We start from the raw sequence: 15,219 nt of genomic DNA, 5'->3' as shown, positions 1-15,219 counted from the left end.
AAGGTTCCTTGGAGAAATGACTGATTCTGGAACTTGAGCTGGGAAAGAAGGGCCCCTCACAAATGTTGGGGACAGGTCAAAGGCCCAGAAGTCAGCTTGAATGGGTTCCCACTGGCCAAAGACAATAAATGGAGTGTAAATGAATAAAACAATAATTCATTAGTCCATCCAACTAATAAAATAGATAAATAATTAAATAAAGAAGAGGAGAACTTTACCATAGAATCTTGACTAATAAATATAGGAGTGATGGAGATAGAAAATCACCATTTTGTAGTCATCCTAATAAGAATTGATTCAGACAAGTTTCATCAGTGTGGATGCTAAGTCTGGGATGAGAGGAGGGGGTTTCCTGAGGAACAAGTTACGAACATGATCTCAAATTAACTCCCACAACTTATTTATTAATTCCAAGTAGAGAAATGGCAGCTACATGATGATGGGGGGAAATGGACATCCTGTGCCTCTAGTTATGTTACTTTGAGAAGAACACAACATGAATTATGTAATAACTAAGCTGAAAATTTATAACCTGAAATCCAGTCATGAGGAAACAGTAGAGGAACCCAAATTGAAGTGCATTGAATAAAATAAACTGGCCTGTATTCTTCAAAATTGTCAGTGTCATAAAAAAACAAAGGAAGTCTGGAGAACGTTTCTAGATGAGAGGAGACTAAGTATACATGACCACTAAATGAATGTGTGACCCTCAATTTGATCCTGTGTAAAAAACAAATACTTTTTTTCAATAACTACAGTTAGCAACAGAATATCCTTGTTGCTGAGAAATACTCATACTATAAGGGGTAAAGCGCATGAAACATACAATCTACTCTGAAAAAATTTAGAAAAATAATACAGACATGGAACAAAATGTTAAAATTTTGTAAATCTGGATAAAGGGTATAAAGGAATTCTTTGTAACAATCTTGCAGATTTTCTGTAAACTTGAAGTTATTTCAAAATAAGATTTAAAAAACAAAACTATAATCCTCTCACACTCAGTGCTATCCCAAGACCCGAAGTTCAGATGTTAATTAAGTTGAAACATGGTGTTAATTACATCGTTTGAAGAATTACTAATGAATTGCTACTTTAATCATGTGGGCCTCTTTGGTACTTAGATGAAACTGAAGTAAGGATTCACCAGGTTGAATTTGGAACCAGTTTCATAATTGTGCCTGTTTTTGCAGTCATTTCTCAGGTACACTCAGCTTGATTGCCTTTTCTTGTCTACTCCAAAAATTTTTTTATCTTGTAAAATCATCTTTTATAATGTTTTGAATATAATGTGTTTGGAACATGATCAGTTTCTGACTTTCATTGATAAGGACAATGAGAAATTTTTCCCCTGAACCAAATATGTGGTTTCTTTTATTTTACAATACCAACTGGATATCCAGCAAGTCAGTCCTGTTCTGACCCCAACTACGCAGAGTCAGCACAGACTCCATAGGTTAAGGGCTGGACCCCACAAGACTGCCCCCACCTCAGATGCCAGTTGCAATCCCCAGGAGTGGGGACACCCATACTTCTGACCAACCAGGTGTAAATAGGAGGTTCCCACAACCTTCTCCTTAGGTTTGATAATTTGTTAGAACTGTCTCAGGAAGACAGTTTGTTTATGCTTATGGGTTTATTAAAGAATACAACTCAGGAACAGCCAAATGGAAGAGAGATGCATAGGGCAAGGTAGGGGAGGGGGGCACCAAGCTTCCATGCCATCTGGGCATTTGCTCCCAGCACCTCGATGCGTTCATCAATGTGGAAGCTCCCCAAACCTTGTCATATAAGGGTTTTTATGGAGGTTTCATTTTGTAGGCATGGCTGATCAAATCATTGGCCATTGGTGATCAAAAATATCTATCCCTGGGCCAAAAACCAAATATATATATTTTTTATTATACTACAGACTATCTGCCTTTTAGTCCGTATTATATATCTATGGTCAAAACAGCTGAAAAAGTCAGAAGAACTATAATATTCTACTGAGTTGTCCTTATTCTATTTGGATAATCTGAGAAACGTGGGATTTTCAGTAAATTTTTTTAACATTGAGATACAAAATATGTTTTTAGTACTAAAATGGTGTTAACCATCTTTACTACATGATTACGCTCTATTTTGATATTGACATTTTTAGGTTGTGTTTACTCTTTCACAGCTATCCTTCAAATAGCCTTTTTGTTGAAGATTTTGCTTTTATAAATTTATTTATTTATTTTTGGCTGCATTGGGTCTTTGTTGCCGCACGCGGGCTTTCTCTAGTTGCGGCGAGAGGGGGCTACTCTTTGCACAACTGCGAGTGGTGCGCGGGCTTCTCATTGCGGTGGCTTCTCTAGGCGCGTGGGCTTCAGTAGTTGTGGCATGCAGACTCAGTAGTTGTGGTGCACGGGCGTAGTTGCTCCGCGGCATGTGGGATCTTCCCGGACCAGGGCTCGAATCCCTGTCCCCTGCATTGGCAGGCGGATTCTTAACCACTGCGCCACCAGGGAAGCCCCTTGAAGATTTTGCTTTTATAGGTTTACTTTATTGAAGATTTAATTCAATTTAATATGTCATCTGGCTTGCAGACAGCCTTACGTAGTAGGTGCTCAGTTCATACTCGTTGCTTAATTTAAATAGGAATAAATATGCTGTAATGATAGGAGGGAATTATGGTGTGACTGTGAAGAACTTGGGCTTGGGAGTCAAACAGATCTGGATTTAAATCCCAGCTTTTCTTCTTTTTCTTTTTCCTTTTTTTTTTTTTTTTTTTGCGGTATGCGGGCCTCTCACTGTTGTGGCCCCTCCCGCTGCAGAGCACAGGCTCCAGACGCGCAGGCTCAGCGGCCATGGCTCACGGGCCCAGCCGCTTTGCGGCATGTTGGATCTTCCCAGACCGGGGCATGAACCCGTGTCCCCTGCATTGGCAGGAGGACTCTAAACCACTGCGCCACCAGGGAAGCCCCCAGCTTTTCTTCTTAACCTGTGTAACATGTCTCACGTAAATGACTTAACCTCTAACCTCATTGTATTCATGTGTAAAATGATAATTCCACCTACCTAACAAAAAAATTTTATTGGTGTGTACATTTATTATTTCATATGGTTTCAGGAATGTAACAAAATTGTTAAGGGTTGATGAGAATGTGGAGTAAAGCACAGTGTCTGCCATGTAGAAAATTGTCATTGAATGATAGCTTAAACATTATAATTCAAGAGCACATTTTGTTCTGCTGCCAAGACTTTTTAAAACTGAGTGTTTGGATTGGGAAATGGAAAGCTTAATAATCATAACAGACTGGCTATACTTGAAATACAAGTTTTGCTTCTGTATTAAAAACACAGGGCTATTTAGACTACGTATATTTAATGAAATTTTTGATAAGATGGAGCTTAAACCTACCATTTTGCTCTGTTTTCTATTTATCCCATCTGGATATAATTCTTTCTCTCCTCTTTTCTTGCCTTCTTTTTGTGTTTTGGGTTTTTTTTATTATAAATTTATTTATTTATTTTTGGCTGCGTTGGGTCTTTGCTGCTGCGTGCAGGCTTTCTGTAGTTGCAGAGAGCGGGGGCTACTCTTTGTTGCGGTGCGCGGGCTTCCCATTGCGGTGGCTTCTTTTGTTGTGGAGCACGGGCTCTAGGCGCGCGGGTTCAGTAGTTGTGGCCCACAGGCTCTAGGGCACAGGCTCAGTAGTTGTGGTTCACGGTCTTAGTTGCTCCGCGGCATGTGGAATCTTCCCGGACCAGGGCTTGAACCCGTGTCCCCTGCATTGGCAGGCAGATTCTTAACCACTGCGTCACCAGGGAAGCCCTTAAGTAAATTTTTGAATGAGAAAATGTCTTTTATAGTTGCCCACATATTTGTCATTGCTGATACTCTTTGTTCCTGGCTAGTAGGAAAAATGAATTATTTCCTGTCATGTATGCTCAGAAGATTGTTCTGCCCACTCCTTTACCCAGTTTTTTCTCACGTGCATGTGCAGTACTCAGTCAGAGACTCAAGGGAACCCCTCTGCAGTTATCTGGAGATTTTTCTTTGCAGCCCATCCTCTATGTGTTTTGCCACGCAAATTCTGGCAACTCTGGCCTTCTTGAGCTCTAAATATTGTTTCCCCAATTCAGCAAGTCTGCTAGGCTTTGTTTGAGTTGCCTCTCCCTGTGCCAAGGCCTAAAATCTCTACCTGCAGTGAGCTGGGGCACTTGTAAGATTTACCATGTTTGTCCCCTTCTCTCAGGGGTTACTCTCCCCACTGCCTGTTGGCCAGTGTTGAAAACCATTTTTTCATATGTTTTGTCTGATTTTTCTAGTTGTTAAGGCAGTAGAGTAAACCTAATCCCTGTTGTTCCATCACGACTAGGGGTGGAATTTATCAGATTGAGTGAAAGGTTAAATTCCAAGTATTAAAGAATATTTTCTAATTGTACAGGGTGTCAAATATAATTTTAGGTTTTCCGTATTGGTAAAAAAAAGTTTCAGAAACGATGTGCCAGTTTTTGTTTTGAGTTAAATTATGCCTTATTTGCTTAAAAAAAAAAAGGTAGTACATCCAAATGGCTCAAAAATAAAAGGTATATATGGTCCCTCACCCGTCTAGTTCCCAGTCCTTCCCCCATATTCAGACAACTTCTGTTACTAATTTGTGTATCATTCTTTTGTTTTCATTTATAAACACATTTGTTCTTATCCCAGTCCTCCTATTTTACATAAAAGCACACTACGCATACCCTGCTTTTTTAGCTTAGCAATATATTTAAGAACTCTTTCCTTATCGGTACATAAAAAGGATACTTTCAAAATTTCGAGCTACGTAATATTCCACTTTATGGATTAAGCCAAAGTTTATTTAGTCTTTTAGTAGTGGCCATTTATGCCATCTTCAGACCTCTCCTTTTACAAGTACTAAAATGAGTAGCCTTGTACATATTTCATTTTGTACATGTGCAATTATGTCAGTGGAAAATTTCTCAGAAATGGAATTGTTGGGTCATAGGATAAATGTATTTTTAATTTTGATGATTATTGCCAAATTGCATTCCATTGCAGGTGTGTCATTTTACATTCCTACCTCCATAGTATAAGTGCCTTTTCCCCTGTATCCTCATCAACATCAAACTTCAGATTTTTGCCGACTTGTTAATTTTTAAAATGACCTCTAATAATAGTTTTTATTCTTTGTCTTTTTTAAAAATCTTATGGAGTATAATTACTTTACAATGTTGTGTTAGTTTCTGCTGTACAACAATACTAGTAGGTTTAATTTGCACATTTGTTATCGTGTGTGAGATTGAGTGTATTTCCTATGCTTAAGATCCATCTATGTTTCCTTTCTGTGCAGTGTTAGTATTCTTCACGCATTTTTCTATTGAACCGTTGGATTTTTCTTCCTCTATATTTATAGGAGTCCTTGTATATTAGGGAGAACAGCCCTTTGTGATGTAGCTTACAAACATTTTTTCCAGTTGGTTGTCTGACGTTTGACAGTCATTTTTAGCCATACATATAGTGTGTTTTTATGTGCCCTTCTTGTCTTCTTTATGTTTTCTTTTAATATGATTGAATTCTTTTAGGGTGTCTACATTTTTTTTCATAACTTAAAAAAATTTTTTTCTTTAATTTAATTAAATTAATTAATTAATTTATTCATTCATTCAGCTGCGCCAGGTCTTAGTTGCGGCACTCGGGATCTTTTAGTTGCGGCACTCGGGATCTTTTAGTTGCGGCATGCAGAATCTTCATTTGTGGCATGTGGGCTTTTAGTTGCAGCATGTGGGATCTAGTTCCCTGATCAGGGATCGAACCTGAGCCCCCTGCTTTGGGAGCGTAGAGTTTAAACCACTAGACCACCAGGGAAGTCCCAGGGCTTCTCCATTTTGAATCATAGTTAGGAAGCACCTGATACTTTAGAAGATAGGCAGATATGTGATTTGGAAAGATAACCATAAAGTGCAGTTTTGATCTGCTAACTACTTAATATCAATATGCAGTTTAGAGGGGAAAAGGGGGTTTTTTTGTTTGTTTATTTTTTCATATTCTTGTCCATTATGGTTTATTACAGGATATTGAATTTTGTTCCCTGTGCTATACATTATATCCTTGTTGTTTATTTTTATATGTGGTAGTTTGTATCTGCTAATCCCAAACTCCCACTTCATCCCTCCCTCACCCTCTACCCCCTTTGGTAACCATAAGTTTGTTTTCCATGTCTGTGAGTCTGTTTCTGTTTGGTAAATAAGCTTATTTGTGTCATATTTTAGGTTCCACATATAAGTGATATCATATGGTATTTGTCATACTCTTTCTGACTTACTTCACTTAGTATAATAATCTCTAGGTCCATACATGTTGCTGCAAATGGCATTCTTTCTTTTTTATGGCTGAATAGTATTCCATTGTGTATATACACCACTTCTTTATCCATTCATCTGTTGACATTTAGGTTGCTTCCATGTCTTGGCTATTGTACATAGTGCTCCTGTGAACATTGTGTTGCATGTATCTTTTTGAATTACAGTTTTGTCTGGATATATGCCCAGGAGTGGGATTGCTGGATCACATGGCAACTCTATTTTTAGTTTTTTGAGGAACCTCCATACTGTTTTCCATAGTGGCTGCACGAATTTACATTTCCACCAACAGTGTAGGAGGGTTCCCTTTTCTCCACACCCTCTCCAGCCTTTGTTATTTGTAGACTTTTTAATTGAATTTTTTTTTTTTGGCCACACAGTGCTGCATGCAGGATCTTAGTTCCCTGACCAGGGACTGAACCTGTGCCCCCTGCAGTGGAAGCATGGAATCCTAACCACAGGACTGCCAGGGAATTCCTGTAGACTTTTTTTTTTTTTTTTTTTTGCGGTACGCGGGCCTCTCACCGTTGTGGCCTCTCCCGTTGCGGAGCACAGGCTCCGGATGCGCGGGCTCAGCGGCCGTGGCTCAGCGGCCATGGCTCACGGGCCCAGCTGCTTTGCGGCATGTGGGATCTCCCCGGAGTGGGGCACGAACCCATGTCCCCTGCATCGGCAGGCAGACTCTCAACCACTGCGCCACCAGGGAAGCCCTGTAGACTTTTTAATGATGGCCATTCTGACCGGTGTGAGGTGGTACCTCATTGTAGTTTTGATTTGCATTTCTCTAGTAAGTAGCAGTGGTGAGCATCTTTTCATGTGCCTTTTGGCCATCTGTTTTTCTTCTTTGGAGAAATGTCTGTTTAGGTCTTTTCCCCATTTTTTGATTGGGTTGTTTGTTTTTTTGTTACTGAGTTGTATGAGCTGTTTGTATATTTTGGAAATTAAGCTCTTGTCAGTTGCTTTGTTTGCAAATATTTTCTCCCAGTCTGTAGGCTGTCATTTTGTGCCTTTTGGTTTCCTTTGCTGTGCAAAATATTATGCGTTTGATTAGGTTCCATTTGTTTATTTTTGCTTTTATTTCTATTGCCTTGGGAGACTGACCCAGGAAAACATTGGTGCGCTTTATGTCAGAGAATGTTTTCCCTATGTTCTCTTCTAGGAGTTTTATGGTGTCATGTCTTACACTTAAGTCTTAAAGCCATTTTGAGTTTATTTTTGTGTATGGTGTGAGAATGTGTTCTAACTTCGTTGATTTGCGTGTGGCTGTCCAGCTTTCCCAACACCACTTGCTGAAGAGACTATCTTTTCTCCATTGTATATTCTTGCCTCCTTTGTCTTTGTTTTGGTGTGTGTGTGTGTTTGTTTTGTTTTGTGGCTGCATTGCTTGGCATATGGGATCTTAGTTCCCTAACCAGGGATTGAACCCATGCCCCCTGCAGTGGAAGCATGAAGTCTTAACCACTGAACCACCAGGGAAGTCCCTCTTGCCTCCTTTGTCGAAGATTAATTGACTGTAGCTGTGTGGGTTTATTTCTGGGCTCTCTGTTCTGTGCCATTGATCCATATGTCTATTTTTGTGCCAGTACCACACTGTTTTGATTACTGTAGCTTTGTAGTATTGTCTGAAGTCTCAAAGGGTTATGCCCTCAGCTTTGTTCTTTTTACTTACGATTGCTTTGGGAATTCTGGGCCTTTTATGGCTCCATATAAATTTTAGGATTTTTGTTCTAGTTCTGTGAAAAATTTCTTGGATAATTTGATAGGGATCACATTAACTCTGTAGATTGCTTTGGGTAGTATGGCCATTTTAACAATATTAATTCTTCCAATCCAAGAGCATGGGATATCTTTCCATTTATTTGAATTATCTTCAGTTTTCTTTATCAGTGTTTTATAGTCCTCAGCATGTAAGTCTTTTACTTCCTTGGTCAGGTTTATGCCTAAGTTTTTTGTGTTTTTTTTTTTTTGATGTGATTTTAAAGGGTTTTTATTTGTTTTTACTTTTCTGATATTTCATTTTTAGTGTAAAGAAATGCAACAGATTCCTTTATGTTAATCCTGTATCCTGCTACCATGCTGAATTTGTTTATCAGTTCTAGTAGTTTTTGTGTGGAGTCTTCAGGGTTTTCTGTGTATAGTATCATGTCGTCTGCATATAATGACAATTTTACCTCTTCCAATTTGGGTACCTTTTATTTCTTTTTCTTGTCTGATTTCTGTGGCTAGGACCTCCAATACTATGTTGAATAGAAGTGGTAAGAATGAGCATCCTTGTCTTGTTTCAGATTTTAGCAGGAAGGCTTTCAGCATTTCACCGTTGAGTATTATGTTGGTTGTGGGTTTGTCATAAATAGCTTTTATTATGTTGAGATATGTTGCCTCTATAGCCATTTTGGTAAGAGTTTTTATTGTGAATAGATGTTGAATTTTATCAAATGCTTTTTCTGCATCTGTTGAGATGATCATGTGGTTTTGTCTTTTCTTTTGTTTGTGTGGTGTATCACATTGATTTGTGTACGTTGGAAAAGGGTTTTTTTGAAGTGAGAGGTGGAATCTTTAGTTTGACCTATGTAGTTAAGGTATATTTTTACATGATCTGTGTGTGTTTGTCTCACTTGAATAAACTAGTCACTCTAATAGGGGTAATGCTTTTATTATCTTAAAACTTTATTGCTGCTACATCATTAAAATGTATTTCAGATACTAAAGTTCAAAAAATAAGGTTGTAAGAAATTACTCTGAAACAGATTCACAGACATAGAAACAAACTTATGGTTACCAAAGGAGAAAGGGGGTAGGGGAGGAATAAATTAGGAGTTTGGGATTAGCAGATACAAACTATTGTATATAAAATAAACGACAAGGTCCTACTGTATAGCACAGGGAACTATATTCAATATCCTGTAATAAACCATAATGGAAAAGAATATGAAAAAGAATATATTTATATGTATATATAACTGAATCACTTTGCTGTACACAAGAAACTAACACAGCATTGTAAATCATCTATACTTCAGTTAAAAAAAAAGAAATTGCTCTGAGAAAAGCATGTAATAGGTTGATTTTAATACCTACAAAAGGTACTTTTTCTTCCTAATTATCTTTTTTTGTGTGTGTATAGAAAAGGATCATGGGTATATGAGATACTTTAATTCCTTTCAGATATTGCATTAGAGAGCACAATTCAAAATCAGGAGGCTTAGAAGGTGATCAGAAACCAAGTGATATTTCATGTTTTCTGAGAGCACTTACCCTATTACAACACCCTTATCTCTGTTATGTAAAGGTCTTATTTTCCTTTCAGTGTATTTATTTGAAGAGGGCAAAGAGTTGTGTGGCCAACTGATTGGACAGTGGTTTTTTTTTTTGCTTCTCTTGCCTCTGCTCTGTCATGGTCACTGTGCTACTTTGGATGCATACTTTCACTCTGAGCAGTATGACTTGAAGTTTGAATGGTGGGTAAATAATTGTTCATCTCCACATAAAAATTGTTCATCTCTTTGCCTTTTTGGCAAATCAGGTGGATTTGGGAAGCTTGTCTATAGATGACTTCTATAGAAGTCATCTATAATTTTTGTGCTTCTACTGATTGTTATTTTACATGTTGACTGGTTTTGTAAATTCATGCAGTCTTTGAGAGAGTTATTCAAGATAGCAATGCCATTTCAGTGTTAACGATTAAATATATAGATCAAAGCATGATATATTTTGGCTAAGAAGATACTGATAGAGCACCTTTATTTGAATAGGAGTATCTTTTAGATATGTAGTTTTATCTAATTGTACTTCCTACTCATAAAATAGATTTAGCTTACTTTAAGGAAAATCCAAATATTTAAACATAAAATAATTTAAATTCAAGTTTAACTTTGATTTAGCATAATTTAAATAATCTTAAATTAGATACTGAAAGTAATTCCATGCATGGCTCTTCTGTGTAATGAAACTTACTATGTTTAATTTTCCCAGCAGAAATTCAGGAACCAAAAGCTCCCAGTCCTTCTATAAACCGGCAAACCAGCATTGAAACGGATAGAGTGTCTAAAGAGTTCATAGAATTTCTCAAGACCTTCCACAAGACAGGCCAAGAAATCTATAAGCAGACCAAGCTGTTTTTGGAAACAATGCATTACAAAAGGGTAGGTTGGGAACCACTTAGAAACATAGAGTTTTGGTTTTAGGAAAGGTCTTAGAGATAATGTAGTGCAACTTTGTCATTTTACAACTGAGAAAATAAAGACCCAGAAATGTTAAGTGACTTACCTGAGAAATGTCACTGAACCAAGTTAAACACACCTCCTAGGCTAATACTTTTCCTCTGCAACTCAATGGTGTTTGGATCATCTTCGCATGGAACGTCTGGCATCAGAGCTACTTATGTTGTGTACTTTAGTAATAAGCCTTCCTAACTTGTCACCTTGTAAATAGTGTAAACTGCCAAGAGAGCCATAGTAGACCTTGAACTCTAAGTAACAGTCATTAGACCAATAGTAATCATTTTAGGTTTATTTAGTTTTGTTTTGTATTGATTTTTTTTTTTTTTTTTTGCGGTACGCGGGCCTCTCACTGTTGTGGCCTCTCCCGTTGCGGAGCCCAGGCTCCGGACACGCAGGCTCAGCGGCCATGGCTCACGGGCGCAGCCGCTTCACGGCATGTGGGATCTCCCCAGACCGGGGCACGAACCCGTGTCCCCTGCATTGGCAGGCAGACTCTCAACTGCGCCACCAGGGAAGCCCTGTATTGATTTTTAATTTTCCTCTCCTTTCTCAGGTAGAGAAGGGAAAGCTAAAATTTAAACATTGAAAGGGACCTTAGCAACTATATAGTTACTGTCCCTTTATTTTACAGGTGGGGAAGTTGAGAGCCAGAGAGGATAAGTGACTTGTCCAAGGTCACTTGGATAACACCTTGTGTCTTCCACACATGTGTCTTTGACCTGTACTTTCTAACCCATAATTTCAACAATGAACCACTCTTGCCCACATCTTTTTCCTCTTCATTCCTTTTTTCTCCAGTCCTAGTGTATGCCCAGTGGTGAGCAACCTTTTTACCACATATGGGTCAAGTCTAGAAAATTAAGTATTTTCAGAATTGCATTAAATTTTTTTCAGCCATTTTATCTTTATCAGGAAACATTTAATATCTCTACCGAGATTTTTTTTTTTTTAATTTCCTCATTCCCAGAAGGTATCTCTTTTGGCTGAAATTTCATTCAGCACCTACATAATCCACACACATTGCAGTATTGCAATGTAACGCTTGACTTTTCAACTAATGTTGTTTGCTAAGACTCTTCAGAAGCTGAAGGGTTTAGTTATTTATTTATTTATTTTGCGGTACGCGGGCCTCTCACTGTTGTGGCCTCTCCAGTTGCTCCGGACGCGCAGGCTCAGCGGCCATGGCTCACGGGCCCAGCCGCTCCGCGGCATGTGGGATCTTCCCGGACCAGGGCACGAACCCGTGTCCCCTGCATCGGCAGGCGGACTCTCAACCACTGCGCCACCAGGGAAGCCCAAGGGTTTATTTCTTTACCCTTTTTTCTTTTTGATTAATCTCATTAGCTGCTTAATAGTCCCTTGTAGTCCCTTTTCACATTCTTTAAGAGATATTTCTATTACACACAAGACAGGCAGTGACATCATTAGCACAGAATTCATTTATGTTGAACATACAGTTGTCATCAGCTACTTTTTTCTTCTTTGAAGTTACCACAGCAAGAATTTAAATTTTATTGAGAAAATGAGAAGGTGGGGGAGGGAGTGGGGTGCTAAGAAGAAGCTAAAGAAGAATTTACAAGGTTTAGTTTTTTAAACTTATTATTGTTACATATTTAGTTTACATAACTAGAATTTAAGAATCTCACTGTGAGAACCAAGCTTCAAATAGGTTTAAGAGTGGCCATGGACTCAGGGATGTATATGGTCACCAGTGAAATGAAGAATGTCTAGATTTCTTTGTCATTTGGACGAAAAACTGTATGTGCCCAGGGTAATTTTAAAACATTATGTAGACCCAGCTAGATGTTCACCTTTCCCATCATAACTTGAAAACCATATTTTCTAACTTAATAAGCTCCCTGACTTGGTAAGAAAATATTTTTCCACAAATTTATTCATATGAAAATATTTTCAAAACACACAGACCACAGTTAAATCAAAGTAAATAAGACTCCTAGAGAAACTCTTTTGCTGCCCAAACTGTTTAAATCCTGTCCTTGCTAATTGTTGATAAATCCCTCACATACATTTTCCCCTGTTCTGAAAGTGTAGCTTTTGCCCCATTTTTAAAAGTATAACCTTTGTAACCCTCTGCTGCCTCAAAATTCAGACCCTTTAATTTATTGGATATTTTTGCATTAAAGCTTTTTAATAAATGAACTTTCTGGGTTTTTCAATGCTGTTTTTAAAACACGATTTCTTTATTAGTAGTAGTTCAAATATGCTCTTTTTCCTTGCGAAGGAAGCAGTCAAGCACAATGTTAAGACCTTTTGCTGATTTCAGTGTTCTTTTCCCAGCCATTCATTCTGTAAAAGTCTGGTATTGATTATATTATATACTTAAAGTTTTTCTGATATTAATTCTCCTGAAAAACTGTTTTCTAAACCTGAATGAGGAGAAAGAAAATATAATAATTTAAAATATGGCTATATCTTCTCTTCCCCAAAATAAGTAAAAAGTTAGGTGTTCTCCTATATTTTAAAATAGATTTACAATTCTAAACCATATGTGTGTGCAAAGAGTAGTTTCCCCTGCTATGTAATTACTGTTAGGAGAGCAGAAGCATGTATTCTACATGACCTCAAGGTATATTCCCTGATAAGGTGGACTATCTTAAAATCTGAGGATTGCATGCTTGTCGTACTTTAAATGTTAATGTTTAATTTTAAGTTTTATTTAGGAGGAATAAAGCCCTAATGTGTTTAGTTTCCTAAAAAAAATTATTGAAGGCAGCAGAAAGTAGCAGAAAGTAGCAATACAAAAAAAAAAAAATGAACATTAAAGTTAAAACCTAAATAGATCAAACAGTTAAGTGTAGTACAAAAGAAAATTAATCCAGAAAACAGATCATGGAGATCCAGTTTCTAAAGATGAAATACACAGAAAACATAATTAAGGAAATAGTCAAAGATTTTCAAAATGGGGGTGGAAGAAAAGATTTCAGCCATACAGTTAAGAAAGAATACAGAGAACCTCTCGGAATATTCAAAGGAATATACCCACTTGTCAAACTTTTACACTACAAAGAAAAAGTTTTTTAGGAAAAAAAATAAAATGGCTTTACACAGACATTATAGAAAAGATGATCCCAGGCATTGGCTAGAGAATACTTAAAGAAAGTATTAGAGAATACTTAAAGAAAAGGGTTCATTTACACTGCTAGACTGTGTTTTTTCTTAGAAAGCTATGAAAAAACCTTTAAAAGAATTTACCAGCACAAACCTACAATCATATCACTTAGCTCCTTTGGCAAGAACTTGGAAGGATCTGAGACGTACTCTCCTTGCAAGTTAAAAGTTAGCCTGCCATAGTTTCATGGATACTGGCAGAAGACGCAAGCCTCCTGGGTCAGAAAAAAAAGAGGCCAGTTTATTACGGCACTAGCAGTAACCAGAGTATATCAGCGTTTGTACCAATTCCCTACGTATCAGTTCCCACAGGGCAGTGCAAAGAAGACCAGGTAATGCCTGCACATGCAGTAAGTTATAATAGAGAAGAGGATCTTTTATAGGGCCATGAGCTTGCCTGACCTTTGCCCCAGAGAGAAACATTATTATACTAGACAGTAAACAATCTACCCTTTTCACTTAAGGGAGGCTCTACCTCTGTCTTCCAGTCCTGTCTGCTATACAGCTATCCTTGAAAAGGGTGCAGAACAAAGGCAGTCAGTGTCTCTCCTCACAAGATGTGTAGAAATAGGAGAGGTCTATGTAGAATTGTCTCCCCACATCTTTACAATATTATAAAGGGTGGAACAGTAGTAAATGGCCACTTTCATTCTTTCTTTCATTCAACTAGTGTTGAGCACTCTGCCTGGCTCTGTTGTAGTCACCAAGGGTGCAGTAGTGAACAGTGCCCTCATGGAGCTGACATTTTAGTGGAGGAGATAGACAATAAACTAATTTATAATATATAACAGTGGTAAGTCCTCCAAATAATCTAAAGCAGGAAAAGAGGACAGAGTGGCAAGGGAGTTCACATTACGAATTAAACACTGGACTGAAGTGTAAATCTGCAAGAGAAATAGAGGTATAAAAAGGAGTTTTCTGAATTGTAACAAAATTAGTGATTGTGTGGAACTGGTGTAGGAATAGGTGATCCATTGCCACCTGTAAAACAAGCCATTTAGGCCTTTAAAAGGAGGTCACGGTTTCTGGTTAGAAGTAAGTACTAGTAATAATCACAAGAATGAAGTGTGTTCTTAGTGTTACGATTTGGTGCAAATGCAAGGTAGCCAGCTACCTAAGTAGATAATCCATTGCAGAAAGTACTGAATTATGTGCATTCAGTCTTCCTGTTTAACCTGAATGCCCTCTGAGAATTTTAATATTTTTTATATTATTGTCTTGTACAGTGGCTGGCAAGTCTATTAACCATGTAGTAAATGTTTTTAGAATGGATAGAAATATCATTTTCCAGAAATTGGGGAAAAATAATCTTACCGGAAAATCCGAGGGAAAACAGAATACTAATAGAGGTATAAGTTTAGCAACATGGTGAGATAAATCCACAAAATTTAGTTATAGTACAAGATGCCAGAGATAAAAAGCTGAAGAGCCTAGCACATTTTTTAAAAAATAGCAATTTTTAAAGACAATAGCGATAAAAAGATTAAATATTAAATAATAACTTAATCTAATATAGAAAGTTAGAGGCTCATTCAAA

The 15,219-nt window shown here is 37.6% G+C and overlaps 1 protein-coding gene across 9 annotated transcripts in view; it reads left to right on the top strand.

The window, feature by feature from the left end:
* The window catches only part of RABGEF1 (RAB guanine nucleotide exchange factor 1), a 64,988-nt gene that overhangs the window by 34,838 nt on the left and 14,931 nt on the right, over window positions 1–15,219 (top strand). For 8 of the 9 annotated variants that reach the window (XM_022588151.3, XM_089895822.1, XM_089895823.1 and 5 more), the window contains exon 4: window positions 10,306–10,475. In XM_022588151.3, the coding sequence (XP_022443859.1) occupies window positions 10,306–10,475 (170 nt within the window). The remainder of the gene's footprint in view (window positions 1–10,305; window positions 10,476–15,219) is intronic. The other variant, XM_022588149.3, reaches the window with a different exon arrangement.

Source organism: Delphinapterus leucas, chromosome 15, assembly GCF_059928025.1.
Source record: "Delphinapterus leucas isolate spDelLeu-1000000601 "Yukka" chromosome 15, BTC_Dleu_Yukka2, whole genome shotgun sequence".
Classification (NCBI taxonomy): domain Eukaryota; kingdom Metazoa; phylum Chordata; class Mammalia; order Artiodactyla; family Monodontidae; genus Delphinapterus; species Delphinapterus leucas.
The sequence above is the reverse complement of the archived record's forward strand: the minus strand, read 5'-3'. Positions and strand labels throughout refer to the sequence as shown.